The sequence below is a fragment of the Mastigoproctus giganteus genome, chromosome 2, assembly GCF_048544385.1.
Source record: "Mastigoproctus giganteus isolate SK-2022 chromosome 2, ASM4854438v1, whole genome shotgun sequence".
NCBI classification, from domain to species: Eukaryota; Metazoa; Arthropoda; class Arachnida; order Uropygi; family Thelyphonidae; genus Mastigoproctus; species Mastigoproctus giganteus.
The window spans coordinates 186,721,273-186,739,183 of NC_143576.1; the positions used below are offsets into that span (position 1 = coordinate 186,721,273).

At 34.4% G+C, this 17,911-nt stretch overlaps 1 protein-coding gene across 1 annotated transcript in view; it reads left to right on the forward strand.

The window, feature by feature from the left end:
- LOC150089839 (dihydrolipoyllysine-residue succinyltransferase component of 2-oxoglutarate dehydrogenase complex, mitochondrial) overlaps positions 1-17,911 on the forward strand; it is a 286,282-nt gene that overhangs the window by 82,133 nt on the left and 186,238 nt on the right. Inside the window, exon 5 of the mRNA XM_090389672.1 lies at positions 8,118-8,192. Coding sequence (XP_090245798.1) covers positions 8,118-8,192 — 75 coding nt within the window. The remainder of the gene's footprint in view (positions 1-8,117; positions 8,193-17,911) is intronic.

The window sequence follows — 17,911 nt, forward strand, 5'->3', positions numbered from 1 at the left end:
TCCTGTCACCGTTAATGGAATTGTTGCCTACAAAAAAAAGCTCTGTCTTATTGTTAAGTCTCACAGACCACTTTTGGAAGTTATGCAGACCACAGGTTAGGAAACACTGCTGTAGCCTACAAATGGAAAGGTTCTACCCCATATTCACCCCCCCCCCTCGTGAGCCCCCAGAAGAAAACCTCTTGCTAAAGAGGAAATTAGTATCCTTAAAAAAAAAGGTTTTCAATTTATTCTAAGACCTAAAAATTACCACCAGTTTTTGAGATGCTTTCATAGTTAGGATCTTTGTCAGAATTATTGAAGAGAAGCACTTATCTTTGATTTAGTTTATGCCCTTAACAAATTTAACAGTAGGCATGCTAGGGTGACCATATTTTTTTAGAGAAACTAGGACATTCCCATTTTTAAAAAGAGGACAAAACTAGGACATTTTAAACTTTTTGATTAACAAAAAATTATGAACGTTATATGATTTATTGATAAAATAGAAAATTATTCTGATAAAATAAAACATTCTTTTAAAAATACACTTAATACTTTTAAAAAGGTAATATTTTCTAATATTTTCGGTTGTTTAGTTATTTGATCTTAAAATTCTTGGCATTTCTTTTTCATATTATGTGTAGTAAACAATAAACCTTTATTTACTTCAAACTGTAACAGGTTTCTTCCCTTTTGGCCATTGAATGTTCATCAATGAAGACCGAATATAGAAGGAATAAATACTATAATTTTTAATAATTCAGAACTTAATTCTAAAGTTTCACAAAAAAACACATTCCTTATGCAGTAGTTCATCAATTTCTTATTTTTTCCATGAATTTTATACCATGAAATTAACTGAACAGCCTTGAAGAATGGATAGGGTGACTATATATTTTTTATGAAAACTAAGATAGCAGAGGAAGAAATTAATTTTAGGAAGAATACAAAAATAGGACTATAAATTTTTTTATTGCAAAAGATAAAAAACAAAAAATAGTGGCAAAATAAAATACATCTTGTTGACATAAAAATTAAATAGGTATTCTTTTAAAAAACATTTAATAATTCATTGAAATTAATATTTACTTGAAGATAAAATTTCTGCTAAAACTTTTGGTTCATTAATTATGTGGTTGTAAAATTCTTCACATGTCATTTGCATATTATATATAGTAAATAATATTCCTTTAACAGCTTCAATTTTTAATTGGTTTCTTTCCTTTGTCCACTGACTATTTATCAATGAAAATACACGTTCAACATTTGCATTGTGGCCAAATACACAAAAGATGAATTGTACAATTTTTAGTAACTCTGAAGTTAATTCAGAAGTTTTACATTGTTTAAAAAACATCACCCATTTCTCATTTGCAGTTAATGTATTCCATTTCTCATTTTCTTGTTGTGTTTCCAAGAATAACTTTAAATTATGCCATTGATCAAACAGTTTTACATCACTGACAGTGACTCCCTTCTCACAAAGCCATTCTAAGCAGGAATGAACATTGTCCCAAGAAGGAATTTCTGCCAAATCAATCCATTCTAAGATTTGAAACTCATCTAATGGTTTTAACCATAATTCAGTATATTTTAAAGTATGACCATACAAATTCTCGATTTGAACTCTAAACTATGTGACTTCATTTTCCTTACCTTTTCCTGTTGCAATTTTTAGTATTGAGCACACTTTAACGGAAGAAATTTATTGGTTTTCCTCTCCTTGAACAAATGAAAAACAGTCTTAAGGATTTTCCACACTTCAATTATGTAAATAGTCTCTTTCAATACGTTTTATATTTTCTTGAAAGACTGACATGGATGAAAGGTATGCCTCATTCATATCATCTTCAAAAAATGTTTGCAATAATGCTGGTGAATCTTCTAGCAACAGAAAATAGGATTTAAACCCTTCATAAAGTTTTAAAATGCGATTTATGGCTGGAAAGAGAGATAACCATCGCGTTTTGGTATAGTATAATGGTTGCTTATACAAAGGGTACTAGGAAAGTTTTGCAATATGACGCAACAATGAATCACAGGAAGCTGCTTGTTGCTGCATGTTGAGACATGTTCATACGTGCATAGTAGCCACCGAGCCAAGTCGATGGGCTCAGTTATTCATTAGTAGTGAGAGTGTAAAGTGCTTGCGATGGCATCATGGTCACGAAATGAGATAAGGACAGTTTTATGGTATAATTTCGTGCGTGGTTTAACCATAGACCAGTGCTTAGAAGAAATGACTCTTGCACTAGATGATGATTGTCCACATCGTACAATGATATTCAGGTGGTATAGAGAATTCCAAAGGGGAAATTTCACTCTGGAGGATTCTGAGAGGCCGGGAAGGCCAAGAACGTCAGTTACGGAGGAAAACGTTACTACTGGGAGGAAAATGCTTGACGAAAACAGGCGAGTGACCTACCAACAGATAGAGGATACTTTGGGCCTAAATGCACCAGCAATTCGTTCGATTCTGCAAGATCATTTGCACGTGAAGAAACTTTGTTCTCTCTGGGTGCCGCATCAACTGACTGAAGAGCAGATGACACGACGTGTGACTTGGTGCCGGGAGATGTTAAAAAAGTTTGATAAGGGACAATCTCGGTATGTGAACAACATCGTGACAGGTGACGAGACTTGGCTGTACTATTACGATCTGCCGACCAAGGCTCAAAACAAAGTTTGGGTCTTTGATGATGACGATACACCCGTAATTGTCAGAAAATCCCGATCTGTAAAGAAGAAAATGATAGCTGTATTTTTCAAATCGAGTGGAATTGTGGAACGTGTCGTTTTGGACACGCAGAAGACAGTCACAGCTAAGTGGTATACTGAACAATGCCTGCCTAAAGTCATTGGATCTATGAAGAACCTGCGGCCAAAGTCAAGAATGGACACCTGGTACCTCCATCACGATAATGCTCCAGCTCACCGCGCCAAAGCCTGCACCGAATATTTGACCACGACAGGACTGAAACTTCTGGAGCACCCTCCCTACAGTCCAGACCTTGCTCCCTGCGACTTTGCACTGTTCCCGCATGTGAAAATGAAGCTAAAAGGGAGGCGGTTTTCCAGTGATGAGGACCTTCTATGGGCTTGGGACAACGAGTGTGCTTTACTCCCTAGTGAAACTTGGCAGAACTGGTTTAAAGATTGGTTTCGGAGGATGGAGAGGTGTATTGAATGTAGAGGAAATTACTTTGAAAAAATTAAATAAACAAAGCTGTATTGCAAAACTTTCCTAGTACCCTTTGTACTCTGTCTCTACAAAATTGCAAAAGTCCTTTAGTGATTCAACTCTCACAGTATAAATAGAGAAATGATCGTAGATTACCCTAACCAGCATTTCTATATTGACTAGTAGCCCTTCAAAACTATAATGCACAGTATTATTTAAAACGTGTGCTGGACAACCAATTCCAAATAATTTATCATTAAGTTTTTCTTTTAGTTTAAAATACACATTATTTCTTCCAGCTCTTTTGACACCACCGAAGTTAGTATTATAGTTATCACCAGAAAAAGAGATACATTTAGTTATAATGTTCTTTTTGGTTAAAACATCACATATCATATTTGCAATTGTGTGTGATTGCTCATTGGGTTGATTAATTATATCTAATAATTTACATTTAGTTCTATCGTTTTGATAGTCAAAGTACTGAATTAAAATTGGGAATATTTTCAGTGAACCATGATTGCTAGCATCTGTTGAAATGCTTATATATGGTATGTTCTTTAAATCATTCATTACAAGATCAATTGTATGTGGTCCAAAAATATTATTTATGATAGCCTCAGCCTTAGTCCGGCCACACAACATTTTTTGACAAATATGTGAATCAGGAAACATTCTTTTCATTAGCGGAATCCAACAATCCAGTGAGCGGTATGATTGGTGATGCATTACTGTATGATATGCTGCCACGCCTTCAGAAGCTCTGATGAGTTTAACATCCTCATTAACTTGTTAGGTACAATAAATTTTTCCAAAACATTTGATGAAGCTGATGCACATCTGGTGTTACGCTTGAGTTTTTCGGTGTTCAGATGTTCTTTCAAATCAAGTTGTCCTTTATTTGCAACAGAAATAACACTATTGCAAATGATACAGATTACATCATGTTTAGTTTTACCTTTCTTGAATGAAGGATGTTCTTGAAGCATTTCATTAGTTACTAGGCACCTCCTTTTTCCCATGTGTTTGCAGCAATACTGCATACCATACATTGCTTTCTTTTGAAAAACAGTAGCAACTACTTGCCAGGGACAAAAACATAAAATGATACTTTGATATTATCGATGTTTTTGCTGCGATAGTGCGTACTGTGGCACTTTTCTGATATAGCCACCGTAACTTCTGTGCTATCTATTGGCGGCTGCGTAGCTATAACACTCTCCATTGACGTAGATATGACAGCACGTGTGGTCTGTAATATTTAATAAAAACCCGACGATAGAGCAGCAGTCACGGTGGATATAACAGAAAAGTACCCGTACTGTATGTACCATAATTTGTTTGGGTATCACTCACATTCTTATAAATGATGCTTAAATGAATACAGAAGGTGCAAAAATTTAAAGTGAATGTAAATCTTGAGTTGTAAATAGAAAAACTAGGACAAACGAGGACAAATTTTAAAAACCCGCGAGGACGTCCGAGGACACCTTAAAAAAGAGGACATGTCCTCGGAAACCCGGACATATGGTCACCCTAAGGCATGCAAAAGGCAACCATCACTAAAAAGAACCTCTCTCCTACTGAATATAAAACTCTATAACAGTTAAAGAAAGACCCACCTGTCATACTAACTACATCTCCCTCAATAAAGACCCTACTAAAATGTTTGAAAAGAAAACAAAACAATTTCATAAAGAGACTCTGTAATGAAAAGAATGTTGATGAGATAACATTCAAAAGGCCAATCCCCAGTAACTTTGAGAATCTATAAATTTTTGCTAATATCAAGACTTGCAAAACAAGAGCTTCCAAAAAGACTGGTCATCAGTGACAGGATCACTGTTTGGCTAAGTTGCATCTGACAGGATGCAACATAACAAATGACTGCTTAGGGGACTTCTTATTTTTACTCCCACTTGTAAAGAATACTACAGAATTTATTAATGGGGTCAGGCAGCTACAATTTCCAAACGAAGACTTACTTAGTAAGCTTTACTGTGGAGTCAGTGTTCACAACATCTCTCCCCTTGCTTAAGCCACAAATTCCCTCATTAACAGATTACAACCCATTTCAGCCAATCTATTCTTCCCATTCTTTTGAAATAAGTATAATGTAGGGACTGAATTTACCTATAGGACAAGTTATTTTTCCTTCATTTTTCTTTTTTTGTCCAAAAAAAAGAGGCCTCAGCATGGGTAATTTCTGTCTCCCTCCTCACAGCAGAAATCTACATGAGCAATTTTAAATGCTGGGGGAATTGGCTCATCCCCCACCCTTCTTCCAGAATTATGGCTTATGGCTCAGGTTTGTAGATGGTATACTTTTAATATGGAATCATGGAACTGAAATGCCCAACACATTCTGCAAACACATCAACAGTCGATGCAAACATTAAACTCACAACGGAAAGCAGTGAAGAGAAACTCTTCCTTTTTTAGATGTAAATGTTTGCATTAAAAATAATAAACTAGCACTTTTATTTATAGAAAACCAAATCATATTTTATCAATTTTAAACTTCTGTTTCAACCACTGTATCAGTAAATGATCTGAGAGCTCTCAGAATATTTTCAGCAAGAGCTTAATAACATAACTCGGCTAAGGTAAAGGAAGCCACCATGAGAAACTTCGGGAAACTTTTACTGGTCAAAAGCATTTTCCTGGTACCGCAGCTTCTCCCTGCATTCTCGGTAAACAGATGGTGCATGTTATTGGTAGTGGCAGTAGAAGTTGATAACGATGTATTGATTAGTTTTTTCTTATTATTAAAAGCAGATTATCGGAGTTCATGAGTGAGCTGAAATTTACTTATGGGTACACCCTCCAGACTGCCTCAGTCTTAGGGTGTTTATCCCCCCTTCCTGCTGTTTTAACTCAATGCAGAAATTACTTCTACAGACGGTGTGTGATCGATATTTGCAGTAGAAGTTGTTTTCCTATCAGGTTAAAACAGCTGTAAGGGGGGGATAAACACCCCAAGACTGAGGCAATCTAGGGAATGTACCTGTAGGAAAATTTCAGCCTCGAAGGCATTACACTCATGAACTCCAATAATCTGCTTTTAATAACAAGAAAAAAACTAATCAATACATCGTTACCGACTTCTACTGCCATTACCGATAACATGCACCATCTGTTTACCGAGAATGCAGGGAGAAGCTGCGGTATCAGGAAATGCGTTTGACCGCTAAAAGTTTCCCATGGTTCTCGTGGTGCCTTTCTTTACCTTTGCCCATAACTCATGGCGCACTATGGCCATAGATGCTGATGTGCCAAATAAATCTCCAACCAACCCATAACTCATACTTACCCACCAATACCCAAAAACCATGGTTGTGAAAACCATTAGAACAGAAGTTCCCAAACTTTCTCTGTTCACAGCACCCTTAGTGTCTCAGTAATTTTTTCATGGTGTCCCTAGACCAAAATAAATACCTAACGGTTCCACTTATTAAGTAGTTAGGTCCAAACAACTTAATAAGTAATGTTTAAACTGTGAACTACCTCGAACTAGTAGTTTGCACGGTGTCCAACAGAACAGATGTCAAGTATTGCTGTGTTTCCCTCAAAAATTTAAAATATCCTGTGAATTAGCTGTTGTACCCTAGGGTACTGTGCCTCACAGTTTGGGAACTGCTACATTAGAAGAACTTAAAAACATGAAACCCACCCACCCTAGACGATTCCTCAGACAGGACTTAATTCATATTTGTTTCTTCTGGTTATAGGGGAAGCCATTAATAGACTTTATAGGAAACACAACTTTAATGTCAGATTTAAATCAAGCAAAAGCCTTAAACAACTCCTTAACTCAACTCCCATCCCCCAAATCTGCCTCACATAATGAAAGTGAGTAGTTTATAAGCTTGACTGCAGCTGTGAAAACTATTACATAGGAAAAATTCTCAGAAAGCCACAAAAAAGGATTGATGAGCACTTACATCACACAAAATAAAGTAACCTATCCCAGAGTGATGTAGCATGCCACTCCATTTTGGAAAACCCACTTTCCAAATCTCTGACCATAAGGTCTAGTTTCTTAATCAGTATTATTTTTATTTTAAATGTAAAATGCTGTATTATGATTTTATACATTATCTACAAGATATTATACATATTTTTTCATAATTTTTATCATTTGTTATTTTATTATATTATTTGTATTAAGTATAATTTTGAATAATTTACTGTAATCGATTTATAAGGTTTTTAATTACTGTACTATAAATGAAAATAAACTAGTATTTTTTTTTCCTAACTTAATTTTTATTTTGCAAAATCAATTGGGAATTTATTTTTTTTTTCTGCAAAAATTAATAAATTAGACTTCACTGGGAAATTGAAATTTAAATCAACTTCAGTTTCCCAGTGTGATTCTAATTAAGCAGAACCCCATTTGACAAAATTACCGTATTTCCCCATGTATAAGACGCACCTTTTTTCGAAAAATTTGGGGTCAAAAAACTGGGTGCGTCTTATACAGTGGTTGTAGATTTTTTTTACTTGCATTTCCTGCTTTTTCGCGCTTGTTGTCTTTGCGCTTATTGTTTTGCACTTGTTACCGATATATTAGGTTATGTTTTGCCACGTTCTGCCCAGAAATGGCTCAGAAAAGATGTTCGTACAGTGCTGAATTCAAGTTATGAGGAGTTGTATGAATTTTATGATGAATAAAACTTGAGTTCAATAACTTTATGTAATACATTTTTTTTTCAAATTTCGGGCCCCAAAATTAAGGTGTGTCTTATACATGGGCGTATCTTATACATGGGGAAATACTAATTAATTTACTTCATATAATGCACATATTGATTTGTTTTTATTACTAATGATTAGTATTTTAAGTTAAGAGAAAATTTGAAATCATAATTACTTATTTGTTATTAGTATTATTTTTTCAAACTGTAGAACATTGGCTATATAACTAAATATTAATTTTATCTATTAACAGGAGATGAAGTGAGGATTATTACTGTGCCTCAGTTGGCTGAATCGCTTAGTGAAGGTGATATTCGATGGGAGAAAGGTAAATATATTTGACAGTATTTTTATGAATTTTTACAGGCATTTCAAAGATTGCTCGCCCATTCTGGTCTGTATTTCTTGTTATTTCTTTCTTTTTTGGGTTTATCTCTATAATTATAGATTCCAGAAAATGTCCAATACTAGAGTTTATAATCTAGATAGACTTCTGAATGATCTAATTTGTGTTCAATAATATCAGTAAAAAAAAAAGGCAGTTGAGTAGCATGAGCAATTATGATTGAAAATATGTATAGATGCACACTTTATAATCATGACACTTCCATAAGAGAAACTTTCATGTAACCGAGAATGTCACTAGGCTGCTTGAAAAGCTTCTGCTCACTGAAAGATAATGTGCAATAATTATTTGTCATTCTCTGAACTCTATCTTTAGATAAAACAGTACTGCTGTAAATATTATGAAAATCTTCATGCAGTTTCTATCTTTCTTTCTTTAATAATTCTATTTATATAATTTTTTAAGTGTGGCATAACAGTTCTCTTGATTATATTTAAGAAAAACAAAACCTTATCATATTGCATACTGCTGATCCAAGCAGATGGTTAGAATAGTTGAATGAGCTGACAATAAGTGTGTATTTTTCTGGTTGAAAAACTTTTTTTTTCTGGTCGAGGAACATTTTTTATTAACAGTACTGAAGCCTGTTTCGTCTTCCTCTTAACAGCTGTTCTGATTCTTCAGTAATAATAGCTTATTTTTCACTTGAGGATTGTTTTGTTTCTTGTTGCAGCATGACATAATATTGTACATACTAGTTCAAAGCGATATAGAAGATACATACAGTGCTGAGTTTAAGAAATACGACAAATCAAGCTCCTGTATTTAGGCATGCTAATATATTAATATGTAATTAACAGATTTGCTAATTTTTACACAGATATGCACCATTTTTTTGTTCCAGTAAAGAAATTGGACATTTTTTTTCAGATACTAGTTATATTTAAAACATTCAAATTCATATTGTATGAATTGTAATGTGTTGAATGTGAAATTTTGCTCTGTGATTAGATCAGACCTAGAAATCACAGAAGTGTATGTTAGAGATAGTTGTTGTTGTTATTTGGTTTTTAGGAGCATTAGCAACTAAGACCATATTGCTCCGGGATATGCGGTGGTAATTCCCTGACCTTTCCACATCCTCCGTATTTGGTAGTGATGAGCTCGAACCCCGGTCTAATCAAGAAGCGTGTGCTATGCACTGCTGCTCCTTTCCACCTGGCTACGGAGGTGCCTAATTAGTTAGAGATAGTGGAGCATATGTAAATTTGTATCTCTACATTAAAACTGAGACATTGATAATTTTTCAAGAATGGTGGATAAAATATTAATATAATAATAAAATATAATAATTTTTATGTTTCAGTGCTGAAACTGGGAAGCATGAAATATTTTGATAAGTTTATGGATTTAGACATCAAAAATGGCTCTTTCTCTCAATCTAGATGGCAGAATTCTCCACATTATAATTTCCCAGCTAAGATAATTTATCTGTTTTTTTTTTTTTTTTTTTTTTTTTAGTTAATTTAATAAATTCATTTCCACATTGTGTGAGTAATGGAGATCAACACCAAACAAGCTAATTAAATATATGTGCAGTAGGATTTTCTGATACTTTGTTTCTGACACATCAACTGAATTAAGATCCACAATTGTGTACCTTTTTATTGATTTGGGGAGAATCAGTTGGTGGCAGCATAGCTTTTGATTTATGCTTTTCAAATATGTGTATTATGTATGTCTCTGCAAATAAAGATGGATTGATCATGGACTTGATGTGGACAGCAAAATCACTGTTAGGTGTCTCTGCTCATCTCTGTCACAGAGTACTGTATACATTAGAGTATTTCTGTTTTGTGGTTTCAGTTTAATGGTTTAATGTATTGGCATCTTCATGTTTCTGTAATTTGTCTTTGCATACCTGCTTAGTTTTCCTGAAATGTTTCAAGTTAATTCTGCTAATCGTTAATTGTTCTTTAACAAGATATTGGGAATGTGCAGTTTATCAGATTTTTGGTTTATTTTCTTTGAGCATTGTTTACTCCGAATGTGTTGGGTTTTTAGACTTCTCTGAATAAACAGATTTCTGTGGAATTAAAAAAAATTCTTTTATTGCAGATGTGGAAAAATTTAGAAGCAAGATGCAATACTTTAGATCATAGATTTTCAACTGGTGTGCCACAAAGGGTCCGCAGATGTGCTGTGGAGTTTGGGGGAAGGTAGAAAAGAAGCAAGAAAAAAATTGGGGAATAAAAAAAATCGTTGGGGTAAATTTTAGAAGTACTGTATATTTTTCATGAAAGGCCGATAAGAATGAAAACAATAACAGTTTAATAAAAAAATAAAAAAAAGTTATTATAGGAAAATTCCAAGAACTTCCATACCTGTTGTTCCAGATCCTAATATAACTCCGCAATGTACTTTTATCACCCCACCTTTCACCATTGTCAGGCCACCAGTGTTTATCTTCAGTCAGCTGTTGTTTGTTTGCATCGGGTGTGTTATTCTGTGTGAGTTTGCACTAATGCATTTTTGTTTATTTCTATTTCATTTTAATTACTTTGTTATTTCTGAATTTAGTTAGATTTTTTTTTTTTAGGGCTTACTGATTTCTGATTAAAAAACATAAGTTAGTTGATGACAATGAATCAAGTGTAGCTGGCAGAATACTAGTTCTGGTAGAATAACATATAGTGCAGTTAGTATTTGTTCTAAAACTGTTGTGTGCCAGTATAATGAAGACTTTGTCTTTCGGATTCTTTTCATTTGGAGAAGAGCAGCCATGTCCTAAGTGTGTTGTTTGTGGTGAGAAACTGGCAAACCAATCTATGGTTCCAAGTAAGCTGAAAAGACACCTTCACATTTGGTTTCTCACATTTATGGGAGAAACCAATTGAATATTTTAAAAGGCTTATAGCTGATCAAACACGCTAGGCTGAACAATGGACCAAAATCACAAGTATTTCTGACAAAGCTCAAGAAGCAAGCTATGCCGTTGCCAAAATCGGGACAAAAAAGATGAAATCATATACAATTGCTGAGTCAGTAATTTTACCAGCATGCTGTAAAATTGTTAATATTATGTTTGCTGATGAATATGAAAAAGAGATTTTGAAAATCCCTATGTCTGATAACACTATTAGTCGGCATATACAAGACATGTCTCAAGACTTTGAGTCGCAAGTGATAGCTAACATTAAAGAAACAGATTTTTTTGCTCTCCATTTGGACGAGTCAACTGACATCACTGGAAAAGCTCAACTGCTAGCATTCAGCAGGTTTGTTTGTAATGGAGACATCATTGAACAATTTTTATTTTGCAAACCACTTCCAGAAACAACAAAAGACTAAGACTTCCTTGATCTACAGTTATTTCAGTTCTCACGATTTGTCATGGAAATCATGCATCAGCATCTGCACAAATGGTGCCCCCTCTATGTCGGGAAGTCTGAAAGGATTTGTCGCACTGGCCAAACAAAAGAACCCTGGCATTGTTTTTATACACTGTTTCCTGCACAGAGAGGCTTTCAAAATCAGTAGTACCTCAGCTCCAAAAAGTACTGGATGAAACGATCAGAATGGTTAACTACATCAAGAGTAGACCATTAAAATCGAGGTTGTTTTCAGCACTGTGTTGTGCCATGGAAGCTGCTCACACACAACTCCTACTGCACACGGAAGTGAGGTGGCTATCTCGAGGGCGGGTACTTTCAAGGTTCTATGAACTGAGGGAAGAGCTTATTTTTGTTACATCTGAAGAGTGTGAGCTGACTGACCTGCTTAGTGATGAGACCTGGTGCAATAAAGTTGCTTTCCTAGCTGACATTTCCCAAGCCTTGAACACTTTTAACAAGAGTATGCAGGGAAAGAATGAAAATATCCTTACTTGCACTGACAAAATTAACTCTTTTAAGGAAATATTAACATTGTGAGGAGCCAGAATAAAAAAAAAGAGAACAAAGTTTAAATGTTTGAGTTGACAAAAAGTTGCAGACTGGACAAAAATCTTGTCGATTTAATTCTACAAAGTTTGTCACTGCTGAGTAAAAATATTGAAAAGTATTTCCCATCACTTGATGTAGCTTCCTTGGATCCATTTGTGTTAAGTGCTTTGAAATCAGCAGAATTAACTGTTGCAGAAGAAGATGAGCTGACAGAACTAAGAAATGACAGAGGACTGAAACTAAAGCACTCATCAACAGATTTGCCCTCATTCTGGTTGTGTCGCTGACAGGAGTACCCCATTATTACAAAGAAGGCGATTGAAGCACTCCTTCCTTTCCCTGCATCATATCTGTGTGAGGCTGGCTTTTCTGCTATGAACATGATGAAGAGCAAGAACAGGTCGTGGCTTCAAACATTGGAGGAGGACTTGAGGGTATGCTTATCAACCATCTGAACTCAGACAAGAGACATTATGAGACATTACCATGCACAGGTTTCCCACTGATATTTTTATATAAATGATATTTAATCATTTTAATGATAATTTTTTTATAAATAGCATCTTTTTCAATGATATCTTATTTCAATAATTGGAATAATGACAAATACGAACATAAATTTTAAAAATAAATCTTTTGAAATCCAGATCAATATTATTTTTAAAAAATAACACGATTAGAATTTTAGCTATTGAACTTTTAAATACAATCTTAATACGCATTTTTTTTAATGATAAAATCTCTCCTTAAAAAAACTGATGGTGTGCCTTGACAATTTTAGCACCTTGCTCAGTGTGCTGTGAGTTGAAAAAGGTTGAAAATCGCTGCTTTTCAACCAGTGTTTGTGGATTGGGTAGACTATTGAAGTATGACATGGTAACTAAAATTTTTCTGACCATCCTTCTTGTTCCTCACAGTAATGCAGAAGGTGAATATGTTTTCAGTCTTGCCAGAAAGAACAAGACACAGTTTGTATAATGTTGCAGCCCATTTCAGTTTTAAAATGGTGGACATTTAGTTATAATTTCCTTGAAAAAAGGACTGCTGCTGAAGAAACACACATTTTGCATGGTTATATGTTTATGTAGGATTTATTTATTATCTTTTTTTTCTTGATTTCCATATTTAGTTTTGTAAGTAGTATTACTTAATCATTGGGGACATTTTACATATGTTAACATTATATAAATTTGCATTTAAATTTTTTTTTTGGTGAAAAATCATTGCACTGCACAGTTGAAAAAATAACTGTGTTCAGTGCTATTAGAGTTACTACCTCTAAAGAGCTTACAGTTAACAGTTGTGAGCAAATTTAGAATTTGGAAATGAACACTAACTTGATATAAATAACTGCAACAATTTTTTTGAATTGTATAATTTTGGATTAACATGTCATGTGTTGTTAATAAGTTGAAACTTGTCATGGGCAGCTCCAAAAAAAAAAAAATCTTTCAATCAAAGAATTCTCTTATGTTCTCATCATATTTTTATAGGAATGGTGGAGAGCCATGTGCATTTTCAGACAATGCCTGTGAACAGTAGAGCACTACACATTTTTGATTGCTACAGTTGGCAGTAATCATAGTGATTCCAAGCTATCATATTATGGTGACTTTTCCTAATAATAAAAAAAAAAATCTAATAAAGGGAAAGTCATTGATGTCTCTCTATAATACAGTGGTCAGAACACACTCATAATATTGCATCCAGGTTTGGAGTCTGTAACTAAAGAAAGTTGTAGAACCTCTAAAGAAGTTACAAAGAAAGGCAACTGGATTGGCAAAGAGTTCTCAGCATTATCCCTCTGTGAAATGGCTTAGAAGTTATGATTCACAGAACTTGTCAACTGGATGCCTTAGTTGTAATTTGAGATTGGCGTGTATATGGCTTCTGAGGGAGATTAGTAAAAGGAGTGAGAGAGGAACGTTCTCACTGGTGAGTATGAAAAGAACCAGAGGACACAACTTTTTAAATCTTACAGAGAAACAGTAGACTAGATCTTATGAAGTTTACCTTGAACAGCGTGTTGTGGAATATTGTGTTGGAATAAGTCTTCTGCAAGATGGCAGAGATTTTGGCAAAGGTAAAAGAGGAATTTGAATAGAACTTTTTTGCTGATGGGAATAATATAATAATATAATTTGGAGTGACCGGATGGGTGAGGGAAGTTTTTTTTTTTTTTTTTTTTATTTGGCTGATGCTTTATAAGCTTGCTTTCTTGCTTGTTTGTTTGGTGATTTATTAGGTGCATTGGCACCTATGGCCATAGTACGCCATGTTTTCTTGCCTCATGTGCTTCTGCTAATGCTAAAAAATGCTAATAATATGAGAGATTTCTTTCTCTCTCTCTTTTTTTTTTTTTCCTCCCCTTGTGGCAGATTCAGAATATGTTTGCTTCCTTGTGTCATTATGCCATTTTAATACCAAATCATAAAATTTAAATTAATTTGCTCAGTGCTGGTGTTGGAAATTGAATACAGTAAGATCCCTGTATCTGCAGGGGATACGTTCCAAGACCTTAGCTGAAACCGCAGATATAAACGAACACCTGCTGACCCCATATATAACATGATTTTCTTGTACATACCTACGTATAATAAAGTTTAATTGATAAATTAAACACACAGTAAGACATTACCAAATTAAATACGGTAATAATCAAGTTCAGCAGACTCTCGATTTACCAGGATTGGATTAACCGGGACACTTCAAGACTCCAAAAAAAAAAATAAAATAAAATAAATAAAAAAAATAACCAGAAATCATAAAATTCAAGTAATAACTAGAATAGGTATAAACATTTATGTTGCAAGTCGTAAATAAGCTACAAGAACCAGCATTATAAGTCGTCATTGGGAGATTAGTGTATCTATTATCTTGCAACTCCCGCTGTCTTCACACCTACCGCTCAAAAAAAAAAAAAAAAAACCAAATGTTTAGTTTGTTTTAGTGCGTCATGTCGATTGTTGTGTACCGTCGCACCGCAAAAGGACAAATTTTGTTTCATTATTTATGTCAGGGATGTTGGAATTTTTTTTTTTATAGTAACTTTATTTTTTGTTTAGAAATCGCGAAAATGATGGGCAAATGCAAGAGTTGTGCTTTCAAGTTAAATAAAAACTTGAAATTATGCAAAAGTTTAAAAACGGTGCATCCATTAAATCTCTAAAGAACCATTATAATGTTGGTGACCAAACCATACGCGACACTGTAAAATATAAAGGGAGGCCATTCGATTTAAAATCGACATCGTAAAAAATAAAGGGAAGCATTGTATTGAGTATGTGAGTAGTACTTGTTAAGTTTTTTCGTTTTTTTTCCATGGTTAACTGCAGGTAACTGAATCAGTGGATACTGAATCAGCGGATATGGGGGCACAACTGTATATAGTGAGTGTTGGGTATCCTTTCTTGAATAACCTGAAAGCATGTGATATTCCTTTTAAAAACTGATTGATACTTAGCATGATAATGTTGTGGTGGGCCTAAAAACTGGAATAGCAAGTATACTAAAAGAGAAGATTGAGCACTTGGTAGTAATGAGCCATCCTTATCATTCTTTATGATTAATTTGTGTGCTGAAAAGAGGGACTGCATGACTTTGTTTGAAAGTGGATGAATATTTTATGCTCGAGCTCATCCTCACTTGTATGGAAAGTCTGTTCATGTTTATTTCTTCTGGCTTAAATAACACAGTTTGCTTGTTCCTTTTAAATGTTATGTCAACCTATTAAAATGTGAATATAGCTCTTCAATCAGATGTGCCTTATGTACATTTACTGATTTCATTACTCCTCAGTGTATTGAAAAATGTTGTGTATTTGTTATACCAGCTGTTGTTATTTTGGAAGTTGATTACAAAAGCAGACTAAATCAAAAGATTGAATCTGAATTGGTATAGGCATTTCTACTGCCAAAGTTATGGAGAGTCTGAAACAAAGGGAGATCTGATCTTTTGTTTAACAAGGAAATAACTTTATTGCTGCATGTCTATATGGTGCACAAGTTGCCAATGAAAAATTGCTTTCTTATAAATGCTGAGATAGTACAAATTTCATTGATTGGCCGTGCATCATTTTCAAATTTGAAAATTTTTGGACCATTACTACTCTGTTTCACTGAAGATACAAAGGAATAACTAAAGCAATACATATTTTGTTGTATCAGTTTCAGTGCGAGCACCGACCAGAAATTATTATGAAAGAAGAATGAACGTGCAGTTGTCCTTGGTTTTAAGAGTTTTTTTTTTTGATAAGCACCAAAGGAAACTTGAAATATAAAGTGTTATTCCAAGTCATGCATGATATTTTAACAATTCTGCATAGCCCTACTGGGTGTGAGACGATATTCAGCCAGGTGAGAAAAAATGAACTCAGTTTAGACCTTTTTCTTGTGAAGTTTTGGAAATGCTCTGACAGCCAAGTCTAGACAGCAGGTCCATTGCTATAAACAAAACTCAATACAGTCGAACTTGGTTATAGCAAGCATGGAAATAACCAGATCATGGCTGTAACAAGCAAAAAGCCATAACGATTTTAATTTGCATGTATTCCTATACAATCACTCATGGTTATACCGAACAAATTTTGGTAAATATGCAAACATTCTTAATTGCTCCAGTAGTCGAAAAAACAATTATTGGAATAGATGAAAATAAAAAGGCGACTTAACACTATGACCACCTGCATTGGATTAGCGGCCGGTTTATGACCTTGTCCTTCCGGGGATGGGGGTTATACAGTAGTGCATTGGCATTCCACATGTCACATTACCCTATTTGCAGATTGTCTTGTATTCACTGAACCATAAATTTATTTTGGGACTTCTAAGAACGTTGTGTATGCATTTCGGGACTTCTAAGAACGTTGTGTATGCATTTCTGGAATTCTAAGAACTTTGTATGCAGATCACTTTATCATTTTAAAGTAAAATCAGTTAGAAACAAACCCTTCCTTCAAAAACATGTCTACTAACAAAAGAAAGTCTCTCTCGATTCACGAAAAAGTCGAAATTATGAGTTAGAACGTGGTGCTAAAAATATTAAAGTGTGTAAAAAGTTTCCTTTGTCCTCTTCAAGTGTATCAACATTGTGGAAGAATAAAGGTGTTTACATATCGGCACTGGAAAAGAACATAACCACAAAAAAAAAAAAAAAAAAATTAGAAAGTGTGAGGTTACAAACGATGAAGCATTGCTTCAATGGTTCACCACACAAAGAAGTTTTTTTTTTTTATGAAAACCCCAAGCACGAAAGGTATCAAAACCTATAGTACTTAGTACCGTGCATGGGTTGAAGAAGAAGTATGGGGGAGGGGGATGCCGGAAACTTTGCTCTAGAGACTAAGTGCTGGATTTTCAATAGACAATCCGATCTTGAAGGCTCAAATGGAAAAATTTGCTAAACAATTTGGATGTGACGATTTTGTATTTAAAACAGTTGGCTGGATTGTTTTAAAAATCGGCATAAAATTGTTTATGCAGAAATTAGTGAAGAATCTCGATCTGCAGATCCAATAATGGCAAATGAATGGATTGACCATATTTGGGCAGAAATCAGGAAAGATTTCAATGATGAAGACATCTACAACACTGACGAAACAGGACTTTTTTATAATGTGACACCTGACAATACGAGGGGTTTACGAAAAGTAAGGTAACACATTTTTTCTCTCGACGATGTTTAATAATACGAAGTTGAAATTGCACACCAAGAAATAAGCGAACATGCACTACTTCTCCACAAAGTCTCCAGTTTTAT